This window comes from Sander vitreus, chromosome 10 (genome assembly GCF_031162955.1).
Source record: "Sander vitreus isolate 19-12246 chromosome 10, sanVit1, whole genome shotgun sequence".
NCBI lineage: Eukaryota > Metazoa > Chordata > Actinopteri > Perciformes > Percidae > Sander > Sander vitreus.
Window position 1 is genome coordinate 35,135,458 of NC_135864.1, and position 16,213 is coordinate 35,151,670.

The 16,213-nt window shown below is 40.7% G+C and overlaps 2 protein-coding genes across 7 annotated transcripts; one reads left to right on the forward strand and one right to left on the reverse strand.

The window, feature by feature from the left end:
• lsm11 (LSM11, U7 small nuclear RNA associated) lies at positions 1 to 2,933 on the reverse strand. The gene is made up of 4 exons (XM_078261296.1): positions 2,480 to 2,933; positions 1,592 to 1,731; positions 1,356 to 1,439; positions 1 to 580 (listed from the first exon to the last, which is right to left on the reverse strand). Exons 1-4 carry the CDS (start codon positions 2,931 to 2,933, stop codon positions 242 to 244), a joined length of 1,017 nt encoding a protein of 338 aa, XP_078117422.1. The 3' UTR covers positions 1 to 241.
• On the forward strand, positions 2,890 to 9,348 carry thg1l (tRNA-histidine guanylyltransferase 1-like). 6 transcript variants are annotated; one of them, XM_078261300.1, is made up of 7 exons: positions 2,890 to 2,980; positions 3,942 to 4,145; positions 4,233 to 4,409; positions 4,506 to 4,675; positions 4,793 to 4,881; positions 6,834 to 6,941; positions 8,389 to 9,348. In XM_078261300.1, exons 2-7 carry the CDS (start codon positions 3,952 to 3,954, stop codon positions 8,548 to 8,550), a joined length of 900 nt encoding a protein of 299 aa, XP_078117426.1. In that variant the 5' UTR covers positions 2,890 to 2,980; positions 3,942 to 3,951; the 3' UTR covers positions 8,551 to 9,348. The 6 variants fall into 6 exon arrangements, with proteins under 6 accessions (XP_078117426.1, XP_078117428.1, XP_078117424.1 ...); XM_078261302.1 differs by lacking the exon at positions 2,890 to 2,980 and adding an exon at positions 3,018 to 3,079; XM_078261298.1 differs by lacking the exon at positions 2,890 to 2,980 and adding an exon at positions 3,421 to 3,528.
• The last annotated feature ends 6,865 nt before the right edge of the window (positions 9,349 to 16,213 follow it).

Here is a 16,213-nt window from a genome sequence, read left to right on the forward strand (position 1 = left end):
TTAGAACTGAGAAGCTTTTATTTATCAAAATCAAGAGGATTTCTCTGGTGGGCAGAAAAAACCCTCCATATCAATATGATATAACAGTTGTTTTTGATTCTTCTGAATCCAATTCAATCACATCTCTGGCAGCTCATCTACAGCATTTCACACCTATTACTACAGATGTTCAGCATCAAATTGATTGTGGTCGTAGCCCACCTTTCTTTTATCCAGGGTACATATCAAACAGAGAGGATAGTCAGAGTGGCTGTGGGTTAACCAGGATAACGTTCTCACCCCGGATGAAAAGCTGGTTGATGTGGCGTGTGTGGACCTTGCCATACGTCTGGGAGTCTTTCTTCTGACAGACCTCCAGACCCTGGGCTTTCAGCGAGACTTTGTGTTTGTCCTGTTTGATTTTGTCTGACAGTTTGGACTCCGTAATGCTGTCCCTCTTGCTAGTAGGGTGAGCAGACAGGTTTTTTGGAGTACTTTTGGAGTTCGAAGGCTGATGCTTGCTGGCTGTTTCCTGGTCTTCGTGTTTCTTTGCTGGCTCGTCACCTCCTGGGCTCTCCTGGAGAATCAGCTTCTCAAAGAGCTGCACAGAGAGCTCAGTCACATTAACATTTGTGGATTCAATTTAAAGCTTTAGGTTCTATTTTTTAAGAAATCAAACCCCATTTGATACTATCTATGGTTGGCATTATTCAGCAGTGGCCATTCAACAAATGTACATTATGTAATTTCCTCTGTATATAATAATCAGTGTTATTTGCGGGATGCGCCTGCGCAGGATCCAAATTACCTGCCTACGCAGGAGGGATTCACAGAAACATACGCATACAATCCAGCATTACTGTTTGAAATTTGATCTAATTGAAAATTGGCTCTGCCAATGCACTCATCAGAGCTGTATTACTATTAATGCAAACACGCCACGATTTCCTACTGCTGCAAGTTCATAATAAAGGTGGGACAGCTTTTATTGTGAAGCAGTCACAAAAACCAGAGACAGCATTCATCAAACGTGTCTACAAGACAATGGTCAGACAGCGGATCGGTTTTAAATATTTCAGGGAGCAATGAAACCAGAAGGAGCAGCTACAGTAAGATGAAGAGTTTGATGCACACGTCCAAGTCCTCAGCAAGGTAACCAACTTCACTGTGCCCTGCTGTGTGGAAAACTACTCGCACCATCGCAGCATGAAGCTAGATTGCAGTGGCAATTATTTGTCACTGGCTTTTTAATCCAAACTGAAGTTTTCTGGGCATCACCAAATCAAACAGGACATTCATTTCACAGATTGTTACTCTGACTATTACAGAGTAAGAAACATATTTCAGTCAGATATACATTGAAAACTAGTGCCTACCCGTGAGATGGTGAGGGCCTTTTCATGGTAGAATGCCTCTCCAAGCAGAGGCTCTCTGTATGTCTCATCTACATCTACCATTGCCTGACAAAGACAAAGAAAAACAAATGGTGAAAGCACGATCTTAAGACATCAACTTCCAACTTGGTTATAATATATGTTGTGGATTGTTTCAGATTGGGCATATGGCGGAGTCAAGTGAGAATTGAATGAGAGTGAGTGTGAGAGCAGCTCACCATGTTCCAGAACTTGTCGAAGGCCACGACAAAGCCAGAGCACACTCCCCTCAGTCCCTTGAAGGTCCTGATGTGAACTTTGACCCGTATCCTCTTCTCAACACACCGGTACAACTGCCCCAACGGACTGCCTTCACATACTGAAGAAAACACACGACATGCGGGTTACACAACTGTCTCTACAACCAATAAATTATAGAAGGGAGCACAAAAAGATTTCTGCCATGCTAAAGTTACTACGAGATTTTAACTTTAAGATGGTGTACAAATATCCACTGCTTCCAGCTTCTGAAATATGAGGATTCACAATTATTGGCAGATTCATAGCATTGTGAATGGATAATATCTTAGTTTGGACTGTAGGCTGGCCATAAGCTATTTTTAAATGCATTTGGCTGAATGGGCTCTGGGAAATGGTAACACTATTTTCTTATATTTCTAGACATTTTCTCATAAACATTAGTGGATTACTGGTAAAAAAAAAAAGAAAAAAGAAAAAAAAGAAAACGAAATTGACAACCCTACCTTACATTGACTTTAAAAATCAAAACAAAAAAAATTGCTCAACTATTTAAAATAATCGTCACAAACAACACACATCTATATACTGTTATGTCAGCTTCATGGTAATAATTCATTAGTCAGTTGAATTCTACAGGTTTGGTTTCCCACATGAAAAACAGGACATTGACCTGGAATAAAAGGTAAAAAAATGACGTCAGGTATCAGTCTGAAATGAAAAATATGATGACAGAATTAATACCTATATTTGAGTAACTGTGTTGTGTTACCAAACTGATCCCTAATACTGCATACACTAAACGTATGTTAACACCCTTCTAAGGAGTCCCAACTAACTGTTGATGTAGCAGTAGTGGTTAAACCTACAGGGCATCCTCGTCAGGACATTTTTCTGGGGCTTGTGCCTCCTTCTCCGCGGTGTCCCACTGCTTTCCCCCTCCTCCTCTGGCCGTTTGTTCACAATGAGCTTCTTCAGCCTTTCGATGCGCTCCGGGTCCGCCGCCCCTTTCATCGCCTTTAGCCGCCTTTTCTCCACATTCTCCGGTTTGGCTCTGCCCCGGCCGCCTTTCAGAAAGCTCTCGTACGCTGCCACATTGTTGAAACTTTTGACATTTGGAACAGGAAGCTGTACAGTGGGCGCGTACAAGGCCAAGAGGGGGTCGAAGTCATCAGAGCAGACATCTATTTTATCTGCGTCATCACCCCCAGCTTTACGGTCCGCCTCTGGTTCATGGTCCGCTACTAATGCTGTACTCGAGCAGGTTGCAGATACATTTTCTTTACTGTCTGACTTCACACCTTTTCTTTCCCTCTCCTCCATGTTTTAAACAGCCGCAGATGAGCTCACGGTGAAGCGAAGAATCCTGGGTAATAAGGTGTTGTCTTTTCAGGCTGAGCTTTCACTCTGCACATATTTCAAGAGACCCGGCCGGCACACATCCTAGACTAGAGCACGTCAGTCAAGTGGTGCGTTTCAATCCCGCAAGCGTTATTTTTGTGTGGTTTTCAAAAAAGAAAACCTGTAGTTATAGTTATAGCCTACTTATGTAAACATAATTTGGAAACTCAACTGATTCCCACAGGAAACAGCCTAGCCTTCCGTAACCACTTACTCATACACGATCTTTGATTGCACTCGCCCTTCCTTTACCACAGGATGGCGCTAAAATACAAATTAAACATAATTAGGTTGCTTCTATGTAAATAGAAGTTTTTCTTCATCGATTATCCAATGCAACAGCACCATAATCAATTGATGATCGGGCAAACAATCAACTGACAACAATAAGCTATTTGTTTTTAATTCATTGTTGTTAGTTTTAGACTCGCGCTCCGGAACCAATGTTCGTAGCGTCTGCGGCATCACTACGACAGAATTCGTTGACGGACTGTAAACAAACCAACGTGTGTGTGAGGTGACAACTGTCTCAGAATATATATAGATATAAGTTGATCGCTGTATTATACTACTAAATCAATTAACGGTGTTTGTGTAACTAACATAGCTAGATATTAACGATGAAATAACGTTAGCTAACTTGCTGGTTACTGTAACGTTAGCTGCATTGGACTAACACCACACATGACAGCATCCACGTGTAGTTAAGTGTTGTGTGTCATGTGTCCTAACACGGGATGGATGATGGATCCTACTGACGTCGTTACTCAAAACCAGACTTTGTATCAGCAGTATTGATATTCTGTTGGATTATTTTGGCTGTAAATATGACTACTCCATACCTGCTGTGAATGGGTGTAATATATTGTGCGTGTGTGTGTGTGTGTGTGTGTGTGTGTGTGTGTGTGTGTGTGTGTGTGTTGTTTTCAGGAGCCCCCTCATGCTGATTGGAAAGGCTTGTAGATTTGGTGGACGTTTCAGGTGTGGTGTTCTCAGACCGTTGGCCTGTCTTTTTACCGCTCCCAGCAACATGGCCAAGAGCAAGTTTGAGTATGTGCGCAACTTTGAAACAGATGACACGTGTCTACGAAACTGCTACATTGTTGTGAGACTGGACGGGCGCAACTTCCACAAGTGAGTGTCCTCTTTAGGCTGCACATGTCTCTGTGATGATGATTCCTCTCTCTGTTGTTCTGAGTTTCTTGGTGCATTCTGTTTCAGGTTTGCAGAGCAGCACGAGTTTACAAAGCCCAATGACAACAGAGCCTTGGGCCTGATGAGCCAGAGTGCACGCTCTGTCATGGAACAGCTCGAGGATATCGTCATCGCTTATGGTCAAAGTGACGAGTTCAGCTTTGTTTTCAAGAGGACCTCCACCTGGTTTAAAAGGCGAGCCAGGTACCAAGGTTTTGCCATAATGTCATCTCCATACAATCTTTTCATGTATTGTTGTATTTTCTCAGAATTGATTTCTCTCTCTTTCTCTTCTGGCAGTAAGCTCATGACCCATGTGGCCTCGCAGTTCTCTTCCTCATATGTGTTTTACTGGAAGGAGTTTTTTGGGGAACAGCCCCTCTTGTACCCCCCAGGCTTTGATGGACGTGTGGTCCTGTATCCTAGCAACCACAACCTCAGAGACTACCTCAGCTGGAGGCAAGCAGATTGTAAGTGCATACTGCGCTCTGACTGTTTTACAAAGTCACGCGTCTGACTCCTAGAGGGATCTGTGTATTAAACTGACGAGGGGAAAAGATGTCAGGCTGTGTTTTTGTGTCTTTCAGGTCACATCAATAATTTGTACAACACAGTGTTTTGGACTTTAGTACAAAAGGGGGGGCTCACCACAGCCCAGGCAGAGGATCGCTTAAAGGTGAGAGCAAAACACAATCTTAAGTTAATTAATATGTGTTTGTGTGTAAATGTATTTATACAATATATGTTATAATAATATCAAAGGGGAATACCACTACTTATTGTGTTTCTATAAATATCAGAATAAGAACCAGAGAAGAACAGTGAGATCTTCAAAAGATAATAAACAATTGATAAAGAGGATTCCTGGTGAAGGAATTAGCTGATTAATCAGACAGGAAATTAATCATTGACAAAATTAGCAGTCAGTTGTTTGATTAATTAATTAGGTATTAGCAAATAAACAGACTTTAGCTTTGTTATCCATGTTGCAACTTAAGTGCAAATTATTTTGTGTTTGTGATCAAAAGTACTTGTGTAAACTTTAATGATATACAGTAACTATTTAGAATTTGTTATGTTATCACAAAGACTTGGTTCTGAATGTCGGGGGGGGAATGCAGTGGCATGTATACATGTGACTACATTTAAATGACCCATTTTTTGTGCATATTCACATGGTCACCACATTATTTACTTGTGGCTTATTCTTGTTGGAATACTGCCACTGACTGACACAGCTGTTCTCTGGAAGTCTCTCCGTTCTCTGCTGGGCTTTGAGGGGAAACTCAGATGAAGTAATGACAGCTGACGAGTTGTGAAAATTGTAATTCTGGCTGGATGTTTGGGCAACATGAGTCATTCACAGCCCAACTGTCATGCTTACTAGTTCCCTTTTATCACTTTAAAAACATTTCTTTAGGGACAAAAATGCCACAGAAGACTTCCTTATACTAGCTCATACCATCAGTGGATTTACTTATTCAAACAACAAAACAAGAATACAACCAGTGGCTGGTGTGGTCAATTCAATGGTTTTGTTGGTGTTGTGGATGGTAAGGCGTCCGGTATACTCGCCGCAGCCGACCTGTCGCACGCCAGTGTGACATCATGGGAGCGCCGTGACTGTTCATACCCGCGCTGATGGTTGCGACATTAGCTGCAGTCTTCTCCTGAACAGAGGTGTCGCTAATGAGGAAAGGCTACTGACTTTGCTCTTTCTACGGACCAGAAGAAGAAGAAGAAAAAGCTAAACAACGGCAGAACTGGCAGCAGCATTGACCTCAATGTTTTGATTTGATTGGATGAGCTACTTGGTGGATCAAGCCTTTCATTCACCATAAAAGAGCTCATCTTAACCCAGTAAATTTACCAGAGAGACCTGCAGTCACTCTGAGAGTCCTGGCATCACGTTTAGGGTTGGGCATCGTTTAGATTTTAATGATTCTGATTCCAATTCCGATTCTTCCTTTCGATTCCGGTTCTTGACGATTCTCGATTCCGATTCTTTGAGGTGTGGAGTTGAAACGGGTCACATGCCTATTTTCACAAATAAGAGGAAAGTTTTTTATTTTGAGTTAATGGTGGTTTGCAGTTTTACTGCTTTTTCAACGTAAAATAAAGCCAGGCTAGAGCGCTGCTTACTGTGCTCCAAGGCATCACAACAAGCACCTGGCCGCTACAGAAACCAGAACTTGCACATATTAAATTGGGAAGCGATGATTGGATTTGAAACCAAATCCTCTAAATGATTCCAAATGATTCCAATAAAGAAACTATTCCGATGGAATCGTAATATTTGAAATGATTCCAAGTAGGAATCGTTTCTCGATGCCCAACCCTAATCACGTTGCCCTCGAACTCGTCCATGCTTCCTGCTTCCGCTTTGTCGCGCGCCGCTGAAAAAAATAGAGTGCACCCACTGGTCGCGCACTCAAAATCCTGGCGTGCCAGCGAGATCTACGTCATTTTGACGTCACATTGGCACACGACAGGTTGGCTGCGGTGACTGTAAAAAAGGCCTTAAAATGACTTTTTCAGTGAGGCATTTCGTATGAGCTGATTTTTTCCATATGCACATTTTTGTAATATTGACATGAATACGTCTAACTGTGTTATGTCTCCCTCCAGGGAACATTAGCTTCAGACAAAAATGAGATCCTGTTCTCTGAGTTTGATATCAACTACAACACTGAACCTGCCCTCCACAGGAAAGGCACTACTCTCATCTGGGAAAAGGTGAGCTGCAAAACACACTTAGTACACCCATTATAGCACAACAGTTCTAGAGGCACGCTTTACCAGAGGAGCTACTGGGACACCTCAACCTCAGACCTATTCTTAAGTGATAGCTTACACCTTGAAAAAATGGAGGTCTATTGAGATGCACAAGTTCTATTTACATTCAGTGGTAGAAGAACAAAGTCAGCACGAGTAGAAAGATCTCCTTTATCAATGGACCATTTCAGAGATTTAAAAACATTTTTTAAAGTTTCTTCAAGGCTAAGAACAAATCACAAGGATCACAAAGCTATATCTCTATGTATTTGTTATCATACTGTATGACATGCTTATATACATACTGACCCATGTCAATATTCTAGGATTCATTTAGCACCCTAAATCCCACATCTGATGACCAGCCAGGCAGCAGCACCAGAGACTACAACATCAGTTTTCTGCCTAGTCTTCGTCATTAGGTGTAGGATATGGAATGGTACACATTCAGTGTTACTGACAGGACTACAAGTGCATATAATCATCCCATACTATACATTGTCAAACCGATCATATACTTACAGTAGCCTCCATTTTTTCAAGGTGTGATCCGTCACTTAAGAATAGGTCTGTTGGGGTGCCCGGGTAGCTCACCTGATAGAGCATGCACCCCATGTTAGGCTGAGTCCTTAGCAGCGGCCCAGGCTTGATTCTGACATGTTGTACTTTTGTGCGATAATGGATTTACTAAGTGTGAAGAAGAGGCAACTTTAGAAAAAATAACCTGTGTGGGTTAAAAGGTGAAATAACTAGTGAATTAGTTATGAGCCAGACCTCACTTTAGAACGGGGAACATGAGTGAGAGCTGCATATTTATACAGGGAGAATGACTACCACCTTATAAGGCCAATATTGAGCAGAGCATATTAGGATGCAACAACTTCCTTATTTACTATTGATAAGCAGTACTTATAAGGTTATTGAGGGAAAACTATTAGCTTATGGATGGAATATGGTCATGCAGAATAAGGGCTTTAATATGTGCTTTTATATGACTAGTTACAGTAATGTGTACCTTAATATAAAGTGTTACCCTTAACATTTACTGTTGATGTTTTGTGAAGCTGAAATTTCTTCTGTGCATGTTCATGTACTGCTTTGTTATTCCTGGCTTCACAAATGTTTTTGTCTATTTTGTAGTGTTTCTATTTTTCATAGTCATGTACGCAAATTAGCTTTTTGTTTTTTGCAAGAAGATTGAAACCAATCTCATATCTGTCCGTTAGCTTAGCATAAAGACTTTAAACTGGACTGGACTATTTCTTAGCTGAGTGCAGTGACTTTCTGAAGTCTGTAAACTGCCTGAGTCTTTGGACAGATATGAGAGTGATATTTCCCAAATTGTTGAACTATTCCTTTAAGTTGTTTTTAATTGCACTAATCCTATTCCTCATTTTTTTATGTCCAGCGAGATGAAACTGTCCTCAAACGCATTAAGCTCCTGAACGAAGAGGAGAAGGACGTGGCCGTGACTCGCAGCAGGAGGGGGGTGCAGGCCCACCACTGTGACATTATCGGAGAGCAGTTCTGGGAGGAACACCCAGACGTCCTGGAGGACGACAACTGCTAACAACAGGAGAAAACCACTGAACGGAGTCTGGCCAGACATACAAGCAGTAGACTGACGATAGAACAGCTTGTTGTTATAGTAAGAACGTATATCTGAGATAGTAAAGCAGAAACCAATACCTTGGCAGTAGACCTTGTTAAAAAGCTTCTCTACTCTACTTTATGTAAGGAGGAGTCAACAGCATTTTGGATCTGCCACAGAGGACAGCTTGTTTTAATAAAATCTCTGAGTTATGAACAATTACACACTGCACTTCAATTAAGTAAGATGTACAAAAACACGTTATGATTGCAGAGGTTGCTCTTTTCGTAAGACATAATCTGTGCACCTGGACCATTGCGGACACATCAATGACTCAACATATGGCCTTATAGTATAGATGGTTGCTTAGTAACCAGAATGTGTTGAGGCAAGTGGTGTAGTTATTTAAAGACAGCACAGGTAGTTATCAAACTTTTAGCTAAAAGATACAAAAACATGCCCTCATCTGGATGCAAAAGTAACATTTTCATCCTTACTCTGTCCATTTATGGGATGATAATAATAGTAATCATTAGACATGTTCATGCAGCTGGGAGAGCCAACTTTGTTCATGCATTTAGCTTGGTAAATTGCTCTTTAATACAAATGCATATTTAGCTTTGAAAAGGTCAATAATCTGAAGTGGATTTCATGGATCTGGCAGTGTTTCCCTCTCCACTCCTGCATGATAATGTTACAGTTCATCTTCAAAACTGTGTTAAGAGTATACAGTATGCTACAAATACACAACACACGTCAAAGTATCTCATCTTGCATCATTGAATATTTCTGGCCTGTTTTTCCATTTATGTCAGTTTTTTTTTTACATTTTTGTCTCCTTTTTTGGTGTTTTTGTGGCTTTGTTTTAGAACATGCTAACCTACTGTAACCCTAACCCCACCCTAACCCTAACCCAGTAGCTGGATGTCCAAGTGAACTCCAGTTTGCTCCAAACTGAATACTTTTAAAATAAACTACACATGTGACTCATTGTCGAGTGTCTCATTTTGTTTCAGAGAAGATTTTGATCCCAGGATTCTTGTCAACTTGTGATTCCATTGAAACTAAAGAGAGAAGCCTCCTGCAGTCAGTCAGCTTGAACACAACAGTGGGTTATCCTTGGTGAGCATGTGAGGAGACCTAAAGAGAGAAGTCTCCTGCAGTCAGTTATCTTAAACATGATTGGGGGGGGATTATCCTTGGTGAACATGTGAGGAGACCTAAAGAGAGAAGTCTCCTGCAGTCAGTTAGCTTGAACATGATGGGGGGGTTATCCTTGGTGAACAGTGACCTCAAGTGGTCGCATCGTAGGAAAGGAGGTTCACTTTCAACAGCCTTTAAAATGGGCCAATTTTACAAGATAACGGACATATTTGAATGATTAAACTTCCCATTTTGATTCTGATTTGTAAAGTAGTTGTGCTGTTCCATCTCCAGAAGGCCTGTGCTTCTTAAAGGGGATGGTTTTCTTCTTCAACAGCCCCACAGTCCTCATGTCTGCTTCTTAAAGGGGATGGTTTTCTTCAACAGTCCTCAGGTTTGGGTTACAGAAGCTCCTGGTTTGGTTTCAGGTGTCTCCTTTATGAAGTGTTAGTACTGGAAACATAAACACTTAATTATTCTCATCTTGACAAACTTCTGCATTGTGTTGGAGTTTCTTCAAACGAGATACTGTGACAGAGAGATCTCTCTGTCGATCTGTTTATTCTGGTGACAAATACACAACCAGCCCCTCCTAATCAGCTAAAGCGGCCGCTCTTATAGCTTTTAGGAGGTTTTCCCTCTTCCACATTAACAGCAGAGGAATTGATTTGCAAACATCAGCCATCACTCGGCACCAGCTGAGCTTCAGATGTGATTAATGACAAACCAGGGAGGGGTTAACATTTAGTAATCACTGGGACAGAGGTGGAGATGGAGGTCGACACAACCCACCAAACCAACCACAGGCGCGCTAAATCACGCAGAAATATATATTAACATAGGTTAAGAACCCTCTGAATTAACACACTTTGCATGCAAGTCATTTTTTCATTGAAAACAGGTAAACTTGTGTGATTTCAGCTTGTTAAATGTGAATATGTTCTAGTGTCTTCTCTCCTATGGGACAGGAAACTGAAGATCTTTGAGTTGTGGACAAAACAAGACGTGAGGACGTTATCTTGGGCTTTGGGAAACACTGATCCACATTTTAGAAACCAAACAACTAATCCATTCATCCAGACAATAATCCACACATTACTACATGATGACAATAAATGTTGTAGTTGCAGCTCTTTGAGAAGATTAAGTGGAAGATCCTGATGACGCCTGGTGCAATGGTTCCTGCAACCAAGAAGTTAACATGATAACTTATAAAAGGCTACTTGAGTGCAGGAGAGGAAGGAAGCCTGAAAGCTTCTTCAGAGTCCTCCACTAATGTTGGAGCCGGCCTTATGATTTAGATATTAACTTTTTAGACGAATGGTGCATAAATATATTGATATTGAGAGTACATACATACATACAGTGGGGAGAACAAGTATTTGATACACTGCCTATTTTGCAGGTTTTCCTACTTACAAAGCATGTAGAGGTCTGTAATTTTTAACATCGGTACTCTTCAACTGTCTCTTCAACAGAGACGGAATCTAAAACAAAAATCCAGAAAATCACATTGTATGATTTTTAAATAATTAATTTGCATTTTATTGCATGACAAGTATTTGATCACCTACCAACCAGTAAGAATTCCGGCTCTCACAGACCTGTTAGTTTTTCTTTAAGAAGCCCTCCTGTTCTCCACTCATTACCTGTATTAACTGCACCTGTTTGAACTTGTTACCTGTATAAAAGACACCTGTCCACACACTCAAACAGACTCCACCCTCTCCACAATGGCCAAGACCAGAGAGCTGTTTAAGGACATCAGGGATAAAATTGTAGACCTGCACAAGGCTGGGATGGGCTACAGGACAATAGGCAAGCAGCTTGGTGAGAAGGCAACAACTGTTGGCGCAATTATTAGAAAATGGAAGAAGTTCAAGATGACTGTCAATCTCCCTCGGTCTGGGGCTCCATTAAAGATCTCACCTCGTGGGGCATAAATGATCATGAGCAAGGTCAGGGATCAGCCCACAACTACACGGCAGGACCTGGTCAATGACCTGAAGAGAGCTGGGACCACAGTCTCAAAGAAAACCATTAGTAACACACCACGCCGTCATGGATTAAAATTCTGCCACGTACGCAAGGTCCCCCTGCTCAAGCCAGCGCATGTCCAGGCCCGTCTGAGGTTTGCCAATTACCATCTGGATGAACCAGAGGAGGAATGGGAGAAGGTCATGTGGTCTGATGAGACAAAGAATAGAGCTTTTTGGTCTAAACTCCACTCGCCGTGTTTGGAGGAAGAAGAAGGATGAGTACAACCCCAAGAACACCATTCCAACCGTGAAGCATGGAGGTGGAAACATCATTCTTTGGGGATGCTTTTCTGCAAGGGGACAGGACGACTGCACCGTATTGAGGGGAAGATGGATGGAGCCATGTATTGCGAGATCTTGGCCAACAACCTCCTTCCCTCAGTAAGAGCATTGAAGATGGGTCGTGGCTGGGTCTTCCAGCATGACAACGACCCGAAACACACAGCCAGGGCAACTAAGGAGTGGCTCCGTAAGAAGCATCTCAAGGTTCTGGAGTGGCCTAACCAGTCTCCAGACCTGAACCCAATAGAAAATCTTTGGAGGGAGCTGAAAGTCCGTATTGCTCAGCGACAGCCCCAAAACCTGAAGGATCTGGAGAAGGTCTGTATGGAGAAGTGGGCCAAAATCCCTGCTGCAGTGTGTGCAAACCTGGTCAAGAACTACAGGAAACGTATGATATCTATAATTTCAAACAAAGGTTTCTGTACCAAATATTAAGTTTTGCTTTTCTGATGTATCAAATACTTATGTCATGCAATAAAATGCAAATTAATTACTTAAAAATCATACAGTGTGATTTTCTGGATTTTTGTTTTAGATACCGTCACTCACAGTTGAAGAGTACCTATGATAACAATTACAGACTTCTACATGCTTTGTAAGTGGGAAAACCTGCAAAATCGGCAGTGTATCAACTACTTGTTCTCCCCACTGTGCACACACACACACACACACACACACACACACACACACACACACACTCGGTCAAAAGTTTGTGGTCACTTAGAAATGTCCATTCCACTCCATTCCAGACAGAATACCAGCTGAGATCAGTTACATTGTTGTTTTAACCAGGGCAGTAGTTTTCAGATTACATTATGTGTTTACATAATTGCAAAAGGTTTCTCGACTGTTGTAGACAGAAGTGGCTGAAGAAACACTTGAAATCCATGCTTTTTGGTCTAAACGTCATACCCAAATTAAAAGTGGTACAGCTCCCATATACTCTGACACTCTGGGGTGTGCCTGGTATCATTGGGAAGGAAACACTCTCAAGTTTTTGTTCCAAGTGTCAGGGTGATTCTAGGCCTTACTGACACAGAGTTACAGAGGCTAGAATTGAGGGTTTTTATATCCGTCCAAGTCATACATCTGTAAAATGATTAGAAGACACTGCTGTAAACACATCTGACAGCTGACAGACAACACAGGGCATTAGCCACATGTCTCAGCTTACTACAGAAAAAAATCCAGAAGCCAAAAGACTCAAAAATTGATTTTATATGATTTTTTTTCTACAGATATGTCTGTGCGTTTTTTTATTTCCATTTGAAAAGTGCAAAGAAAAAAGCCAAAAAACTACAAAATACAACACTTTTCAAATACACAAACACACCCACATCAATCACCTTTCCAATGATACCAGGCACACCCCAGAGTGTCAAAGTATATAACCTTAACCCACCACCATCCCATCCCTTGTGCAAACTAGTAAAATAAACTTAAACCCTGTTTAAATTTTTTTTTATATATATTTTTTTTATTAATTGGCAAAATCCCTATATATGAGAAACCTACTTTTTGTAACTCCTCCTAGAGCACGAGTCCCATCTGCACCAAAATTTGCGTGTAAACTTGGTGGACCCTCATGACAAAAAAGAATTTTAATAGTTGAAAAAATACGCAAGTTATAGAGGACGACTTCCTGTACGTGGCAATCAAAACAGGAAGTGTTGCGTATCTTGGCAACAGTTATTCTGAATGAGAGGAAACTTGGCACAGCTATTCCCCGTACTCCGCTGAGACTGTGTGCAACATTTGAAGGAAATCGCCCAGGCATCCCACCAGTACCCCCGACGTGCTGCAAGGAGTGAGAGCCCGCTCAACGCTGCTTGCAGCTTTAACTATTAATTTTACGTTTTTGTATTAGAAAGAAACTATCTTTAACTCATTTCATTTCTGGCAAACGATAAATAAACAGTTAAATGTGTAGTGTTCATTTTATTATTACTATTACTGTATATTGCTATTAATTTGGTAATAAGTAATTCTGTTTTTGTTTTAGAGCAGAAGCAGCATCTCAAATGGAGAGAAAGGAGAAGGATGTGTGTCTGTGTACAGCTATCTTTATGGAGGACAGCCATGGGGTATTAACTTTTTTTAAATGAGGACCATTTTGCAAAGTGAGGACATTTAAGCCGGCTTCACTTTATTTTCACTGTAATGGCCTTTAGAGGCTATTTACATGCTTCTTTCAAGTTTTCAGAGAGATCCTCAAAAAAACCAGTTACTGTGCATCTACGCCTGTGTACGTATTCTGAATACGCACACTTTTGCTCTTTATTGCCCTCTTCTGATATGGATTTATTTGCACTGGAGCAACTTAATCTAGAGAAAGACATGTCACATGGTTTTAGTAGGAAATGAAATGCATATTCAATTTCATTCTGGTTTAATTAACTATACTTGTGTTATTTGTAGAACATATTTTCATACTCTGCCTGAGATATACTTAAAATGTAAACAGCTACATTTTTAAATTCCAAATAGAGTCAACGTACAAAAGAAGTACACACGCTGTGTTCGTCAGCATACACCTTGTTCATGGTATCGATCGGCCAGTTGGTTTCAGATGCTAGTTGACCTTCAGTGGGAAGACTGTATTTTTCTTAAAAATGTAAACTTCACTCAAACTCTTCAGATGTGGGCTTACACAGGCATACATTATTTATGGATGATTTAAATTCCAATAAAACTACTGCTTTTGTTGTATGAAAACTGGGTGTTAGTGGCTTAGATTATTGTTTAAAGTGCCCATATTATGAACAAAAACACTTTTTCTGGGATTTGGGGTGTTCTTCTGTGTCTCTGGTGCTTCCACACACATACAAACTTTGTAAAAAATCCCTCCATGCTGTTCTGAGTGAGATACGGTTTCTGAATGTGTCCTGCCTTCAGTCTCCGAGTGAGCTGTTCAAAATCGGCACGGCTTGTGATGTCACAAGCCGAAACGAGCTGGCTAACCACAACTGTTAGCTCATAGCATATGTTAGCATGCTAACGCTAATGCTAACACTAGCATGCTACCTCATTCTCAATAGCAAAGCACTGCTACAACACACACAAGTTCACCATAATCTACAAAAGAACTACTTCCATGTGCGCCCTCATTTAGAAGTCTCCCAGCTAATCCTGCCTTGTAACTGACTGAAGTTGGAGAAACGGCCTTTCTTTTACTGTCTATGGAGCTAGCTAGCTGACATGATCTACATCTGAGCTACTGCACATGTGCGAGTGCAATCAAAGATAGTACAGAAGAAGAAGAAGAAGAAGAAGAAGAAAAGAGGTCTCACTCTGTAGCTAAAACAGAGAACAAGTGAAAAGAGGATCTGCAGCAGTGAGAGAGAGCTGTGCAGTATAACAAAAATATGGTGTTTTTTGAAAATTAAACCATGTAAACCTATTCTGGTACAACCTTAAAATACAGTTATGAACCTGAAAATGAGCATAATATGGGCGCTTTAACATGCTAAGCCTCTGTCCAATACATCAAAGCTCTCAAGCATATTTACTATATCCACACATGTTCTGATAGTGACGTTGATAGGGGTTTTAAGTGAGTCCCTAAGAGCCACAGGTCATTTGTGTGGGTCCCAGGGAAATAAGGCTGCACAATATGAGAAAAATGTGCAATAATGTTGTTAAATATCGTGATAATGATATAACTTGTAATGTGACAAATTGTAACAATGTTGTTAAACCTAATATATTTTGTCCTTTGTATTTTTAAGGAATTTTAAAAGATGAGTTAATAAAAGTCTTTTTTTCATCACAGATTTGTTTAAAATGTTTTACCGAAATGTATTACCACTATACGTACACCATTAATTAACAAGTTAAAAGTTAAATTTGTATTGCTGTAAGTTAACAAAAATGGTCTTCCTTATTTACTGTAGTTGGACCTTAAATTAGAAAATCTGAATTTGTTTAATTACAGGACAAAGTCCCGGTAATGAGCTGCCAGCACATTTGCTGTTATTTTACGGATTTATGTAAGATTCACAGAGAATGTTATGTTTTTTTTACCGTTAAATAATAGAGAATGCTCCGTTTTTTTTTTTACCATTGACACGGTTATTTAAATGAAAAATTCAATTTTTTAATTACGGGACAATGTCCGGGTAATGAGCCAATTGCACCTGACTGCAGTACGCAGATCGGGATTGGGCTAAATGTGGGCG

Bases quoted from the DNA above. Each gene is read 5' to 3' on its own strand.
- lsm11 (XM_078261296.1), bottom strand. From the start codon at position 2,933: ATGGAGGAGAGGGAAAGAAAAGGTGTGAAGTCAGACAGTAAAGAAAAT. The intron at 1,732-2,479 runs GTAGGTTTAACC...TGTTTTCTTCAG, and splicing joins TGTCCTGACGAGGATGCCCT to TATGTGAAGGCAGTCCGTTG. The intron at 1,440-1,591 runs GTGAGCTGCTCT...TGTCTTTGTCAG, and splicing joins TCGACAAGTTCTGGAACATG to GCAATGGTAGATGTAGATGA.
- thg1l (XM_078261298.1), top strand. From the start codon at position 3,455: ATGTTCGTAGCGTCTGCGGCATCACTACGACAGAATTCGTTGACGGAC. The intron at 4,410-4,505 runs GTACCAAGGTTT...CTCTTCTGGCAG, and splicing joins TGGTTTAAAAGGCGAGCCAG to TAAGCTCATGACCCATGTGG. The intron at 6,942-8,388 runs GTGAGCTGCAAA...TTTTATGTCCAG, and splicing joins CTACTCTCATCTGGGAAAAG to CGAGATGAAACTGTCCTCAA.